This window comes from Nerophis ophidion, linkage group LG01 (genome assembly GCF_033978795.1).
Source record: "Nerophis ophidion isolate RoL-2023_Sa linkage group LG01, RoL_Noph_v1.0, whole genome shotgun sequence".
Lineage (NCBI taxonomy): Eukaryota > Metazoa > Chordata > Actinopteri > Syngnathiformes > Syngnathidae > Nerophis > Nerophis ophidion.
This window is the reverse complement of record NC_084611.1, coordinates 3741013-3747313: the sequence shown is the minus strand read 5'-3', so window position 1 is coordinate 3747313 and position 6301 is coordinate 3741013. Positions and strand designations below refer to the sequence as shown.

Here is a 6301-nt window from a genome sequence, read left to right as displayed (position 1 = left end):
CTAAAATTATCTGTAGCTTTTGCCATAAAAAATTGGCAGCTCAGTCGCCAGGATTTTACCGTAAAATATATGCTGCTTTTTACAGTGCATTACTGTAAATACAATTTTAAAAAAATGTCTTATTTTAATGTAAAAATACTGTCGACTGAGCTGCTGGTTTTGTACCGTAAAAAAAAATGTTTTCGATAATAAATTGGCAGCTCAGTTGGGAGAATTCTACCTAAAAAAAATAACAGTGTTAGCGTTGTTCCATTTACAGTAATGCACTGTAAAAAACCAAGTACGTTGTTTACAGTAGCGTAGCGACCATTATCACCACCTGTACTAAAATTATCTGTAGCTTTTGCCATAAAAAATTGGCAGCTCAGTCGCCAGGATTTTACGGTAAAATGTATGCTGCTTTTTACAGTGCATTACTGTAAATACATTTTTTTTTTAAACGTATTTTAACGGAAAAATTCTGCCGACAGAGCTGCTAGTTTTGTACCGTAAAAAAAATGTTCCGATAAGTTTTCGATAATAAACTGGTTGCTCAGTTGCAGGAATTTTACGGAAATAAACAACAGATTTAGCGTTGTTACAATTTACAGTAATGCACTGTAAAAACCAAGTACGTTGTTTACAGTAACATAGCAACCATTCTTGCCTGTACTAAAATTATTCTTAGCTTTTACCATAAAAAATTGGCAGCTCAGTCGCCAGGATTTTACGGTAAAATGTATGCTGCTTTTTACAGTGCATTACTGTAAATACATTTTTTTTTAAACATATTTTAACGGAAAAATTCTGCCGACAGAGCTGCTAGTTTTGTACCGTAAAAAAAAAAAATTCCGATAAGTTTTCGATAATAAACTCAGTGGTAGCATTGTTACATTTACAGTAATGCACTGTAAAAACCAAGTACGTTGTTTACAGTAACGTAGCAACCATTCTTGCCTGTACTAAAATTATCTGTAGCTTTTACCATAAAAAATTGGCAGCTCAGTCGCCAGGATTTTACGGTAAAATGTATGCTGCTTTTTACAGTGCATTACTGTAAATACATTTTTTTTAAACGTATTTTAACGGAAAAATACCGCCGACAGAGCTGCTAGTTTTTTACCGTAAAAAAAAAATGTTCTGATAAGTTTTCGATAATAAACTGGTTGCTCAGTTGCAGGAATTTTAGGGAAATAAACAACAGATTTAGCGTTGTTACAATTTACAGTAATGCACTGTAAAAACCAAGTACATTGTTTACAGTAACGTAGCAACCATTCTCACCTGTACTAAAATTATCTGTAGCTTTTACGATAAAAAATTGGCAGCTCAGTCGCCAGGATTTTACTGTAAAATGTATGCTGCTTTTTACAGTGCATTACTGTAAATACATTTAAAGAAAAACGTATTTTAACGGAAAAATTCTGCCGACAGAGCTGCTAGTTTTGTACCGTAAAAAAAAAATGTTCCGATAAGTTTTCGATAATAAACTGGTTGCTCAGTTGCAGGAATTTTACGGAAATAAACAACAGATTTAGCGTTGTTACAATTTACAGTAATGCACTGTAAAAACCAAGTACGTTGTTTACAGTAACGTAGCAACCATTCTTGCCTGTACTAAAATTATCTGTATCTTTTACCATAAAAAATTGGCAGCTCAGTCGCCAGGATTTTACGGTAAAATGTATGCTGCTTTTTACAGTGCATTACTGTAAATACATTTTTTTTAAACGTATTTTAACGGAAAAATTCTGCCGACAGAGCTGCTAGTTTTGTACCGTAAAAAAAATGTTCCGATAAGTTTTCGATAATAAACTGGTTGCTCAGTTGCAGGAATTTTACGGAAATAAACAACAGATTTAGCGTTGTTACAAGTTACAGTAATGCACTGTAAAAACCAAGTACGTTGTTTACAGTAACATAGCAACCATTCTCAACTGTACTAAAATTATCTGTAGCTTTTACCATAAAAAATTGGCAGCTCAGTCGCCAGGATTTTACGGTAAAATGTATGCTGCTTTTTACAGTGCATTACTGTAAATACATTTTTTTTAAACGTATTTTAACGGAAAAATTCTGCCGACAGAGCTGCTAGTTTTGTACCGTAAAAAAAATGTTCCGATAAGTTTTCGATAATAAACTGGTTGCTCAGTTGCAGGAATTTTACGGAAATAAACAACAGATTTAGCGTTGTTACAATTTACAGTAATGCACTGTAAAAACCAAGTACGTTGTTTACAGTAAGGTAGCAACCATTCTCAACTGTACTAAAATTATCTGTAGCTTTTACCATAAAAAATTGGCAGCTCAGTCGCCAGGATTTTACGGTAAAATGTATGCTGCTTTTTACAGGGCATTACTGTAAATACAATTTAAAGAAAAATGTATTTTAACGGAAAAATTCTGCCGACAGAGCTGCTAGTTTTGTACCGTAAAAAAAAATGTTCCGATAAGTTTTCGATAATAAACTAGCAGCTCAGTTGCAAGAATTCTACCGAAAGAAGTAACAATGTTAGCGTTGTTACATTTACAGTAAGGCACTGTAAAAACCAAATACGTTGTTTACAGTAACGTAGCAATGAGTCTGGTCTGTACTAAAATTATCTGTAGCTTTTACCATAAAAATTTTGCAGCTCAGTCACCAGGATTTTACGGTAAAATGTATGCTGCTTTTTACAGTGCATTACTGTAAATAAAATAAAATAAAACCTCTTATTTTAACGGAAAAATTCTTGCAACTAAGCTGCTAGTTTTGTACCTTGAAAATTGGCATCTGGCCACACCTGGTGTCAATCAGCCAGCTCCTATTTTACCTGCTTTGTTCCTCCAGTCAGGGCCGGATCATCGTATTGTCGCTGCCACATGTCACTCTTGTCGTGTCGTTTTGTTACAGCTACTACCTGTCAGGCTACAGTTTGTCCCGGTCGTCGTGGCGGTAAGCTGTTTTCTGTTAGCATTAGTTATTTCCAGTTTTTCTGTTTGCTATCCACTAGCTTCCGTGCTAAAGTTCCTTTTTGTTTTCTAGCTCCATGTGCTAGCTCCCTTACTTTGTCACTCCGCCCACGTGCGTGCTTTTTGTTTGTCCTAGTTTAGTTTTAATTAGGGTCCGCCACCCATTCAAAACAAAATTTTCGCAAAAAATGCATTTTTTGCCTCTTTGAGCTGTAATTTGACCCCCTTAAGATGCTTCAAAACTCACCAAACTTGGCACACACATCAGGACTGGCAGAAATTGCGATCTAATGACAAAAATAAAAATAAAACTCAAAATTGCGCTCTAGCGCTATTTTTGAATAAAACGCAGCAAAAACTGCTCCTAGGAAGAAAACACAAACAAAATTGCTTGTAACTTCCAGTAGGGATGCCGGAAAGACATGAAACAAAAACTTCCATGTAGGTCTCACTTAGACCTACATTTAGATGATTGACATCCTTCGGCAAAAATCAACAGGAAGTTAAAAATTACCCCTTCAAAATAAATGTTTTGTAAAAACCCGTCACCTTTTTTCAAACGTAAACTCCTCCGAGTGCTTTCGTCGTTTCGGCTTCAAACTCGCACAGGAGAGAGATTGAACCCTTTTGATTAAAACCATTAAACAAAGGTTTGATTACTGCTCCGGTTTGGATTTTACGCGCCTTCAAAGAACCCCTGCTCAAAGTTTCCTAAAAAATGTCATTTTTGCCTCTTTAAACTGTAATTTGACCCCCTTAAAATGCTTCAAAGTGCAAGTTAAAGCTCTACTATGCAAAGCGAAAGCCATTTATCAACAACATCCAGAAACGCTGATCTGTAATTTGACCCCCTTAACATGCTTCAAAACTCACCAAACTTGGCACACACATCAGGACTGGCAGAAATTGCGATCTAATGAAAAAAAAAAAAATAAAACTCAAAATTGTGCTCTAGCGCTATTTTTGAATAAAACACAGCAAAAACTGCTCCTAGGAAGAAAACACAAACAAAATTGCTTGTAACTTCCAGTAGGAATGCCGGAAAGACATGAAACGAAACTTCTATGTAGATCTCACTTAGACCTACATTTAGATAATTGACATCCTTCGGCAAAAATCAACAGGAAGTTAAAAATTACCCCTTCAAAATAAATGTTTTGTAAAAACCCGTCACCTTTTTTCAAACGTAAACTCCGAGTGCTTTCGTCGTTTCGGCTTCAAACTCGCACAGGAGAGAGATTGAACCCTTTTGATTAAAACCATTAAACAAAGGTTTGATTACTGCTCCGGTTTGGATTTTACGCGCCTTCAAAGAACCCCTGCGCAAAGTTTCCTAAAAAATGTCATTTTTGCCTCTTTAAACTGTAATTTGACCCCCTTAAAATGCTTCAAAGTGCAAGTTAAAGCTCTACTATGCAAAGCGAAAGCCATTTATCAACAACATCCAGAAACGCTGATCTGTAATTTGACCCCCTTAACATGCTTCAAAACTCACCAAATTTTACACACACATCAGGACTGGCGAAAGTTGCTATCTAATAAAAAAAAACAACACCCAAAAGTCAAAATTGCGCTCCAGCGCCCCCTAGGAAAAAACCCAGACAAAACTGCTTGTAACTTCTGTTAGGAATGTCGTAGAGACATGAAACCAAGACCTCTATGTAGGTCTGACTTAGACCAGGACTTGGCAGCGGCCAAAGGCGGACCCGACCAACGCTGCTTGCAGCTTTAATTAAATCATGTTTTCTCATTCCATGCCTGCCCCCATCTCCGCATTTTGGGGTTGGACGCCAAATAATTTTGACCGTGAAAGGTGGATCTTATCAGCACTCACTGGGACACAACATTAGGTACGGTGTATTTTCCTGTTGCCTAGCGACGGACACGATGTGTGGCATGCATCCCAACAACATTGCGCGGGTGTGCCTAATGTAGTGACGCCGCGCGTTCACATCGGAGGGTGGGGGGGGTGGGGAGAGAGAGAGAGACGCGCGCACGCGCAGCTTTGTTGCGCCGCAAATATCGATATCGATTATAGAGAAGGGGGCGGGGTCTCCTGGTCGCGCGTCCCCGTGGGAGGAGGATCCAACAAGTGGGTGCCCGCGTGCGCGCACCTGCAACCTCGCGCTGCTGCAGCAGAGTGTGTGCGCGCGCACCTGCGCGGATTCGGCGCCTTTTTGGGTTTCCGGCGTCGCTCCCGCGGTTCAGAGCTCCCGAGGCTCCTCCATGGACGCACCGCCGCCGCCGCCGCCGCCGCCGCCACCGGGCGTGGGAGCAGGCGCCTGGGGCCGCAGCAGCCAGTAGAGTCTCCCCCCCGCCAGGCAGCCAGGCAGGACGCGGCTGTCCGCCGGCAGGTGTCCGCCATGCCGCTGCACCCCATCACCTCCACGCTGATGTACCGGGCCGGCATGTGCGCCATCCCGGACATCCTCAACTACCGCGCCCCGGTCAACCTGCCCGAGGACGAGGTCGAAGGTGAGACTCCCCGTCCTGTGGCATCGTGCCTTCCCTAATCTTGTGACCACCCGGGCGGCCACTAGATTAGGAACACACGTGTGTGAGTGTGTTGGCGTCTTCGTCACGCCGTCTCCGTTGCGCATGCGCCGAATGCTTTTTTTTTGGACCACCAGTTGCGGTGTTGTGCGGGTGTGCCTAATGATGTGACCGCAGCTGACCGCGCGATGGGCGGGGCCACAATGTCCGAAGTCTTTTATAAAGAAATAGACAAAAATGAAAAAGAGTGTAAACGTAAAGCTGAAGTTTATCTGGATCCTCGGTGGTTTCATGGCAGTTCTGTTTGGCCCCAAAGTGAATATTATTATTATAACATTTGTTCGACTGAAATGTACAAAAATATATGGAAAGTTACAATAATTTCACCTCAAATGTTGTGAATATTACTGTAAATGTAGTGTATATTATTACTGTAAATGTAGTGTATATTATTACTGTAAATGTAGTGTATATTATTACTGTAAATGTAGTGTATATTATTACTGTAAATGTAGTGTATAATACTGTAAATGTAGTGTATATTATTAGTAGTGTATATTATTAGTAGTGTATATTACTGTAAATGTAGTGTCTATTATTCTGTAAATGTAGTGTATATTAATGTGAATGTAGTGTATATTACTGTGAATGTAGTGTATATTATTAATGTAAATGTAGTGTATATTACTGTAAATGTAGTGTATATTATTGTAAATGTAGTGTATATTTCTGTAAATGTAGTGTATATTACTTCTGTAAATGTAGTGTATATTACTGTAAATGTAGTGTATATTACTGTAAATGTAGTGAATATTACTTCTGTAAATGTAGTGTATATTACTGTAAGTGTAGTGTCTATTATTCTGTAAATGTAGTG

General features: G+C 39.1%; 1 protein-coding gene across 1 annotated transcript in view; it reads left to right on the top strand.

Moving 5' to 3' along the window:
• The first annotated feature begins 5181 nt into the window (after window positions 1-5181).
• LOC133549089 (calcium-binding protein 7) overlaps window positions 5182-6301 on the top strand; it is a 22440-nt gene continuing 21320 nt past the window's right edge. Inside the window, exon 1 of the mRNA XM_061894212.1 lies at window positions 5182-5406. Coding sequence (XP_061750196.1) covers window positions 5295-5406 — 112 coding nt within the window. The 5' untranslated portion in view covers window positions 5182-5294. The remainder of the gene's footprint in view (window positions 5407-6301) is intronic.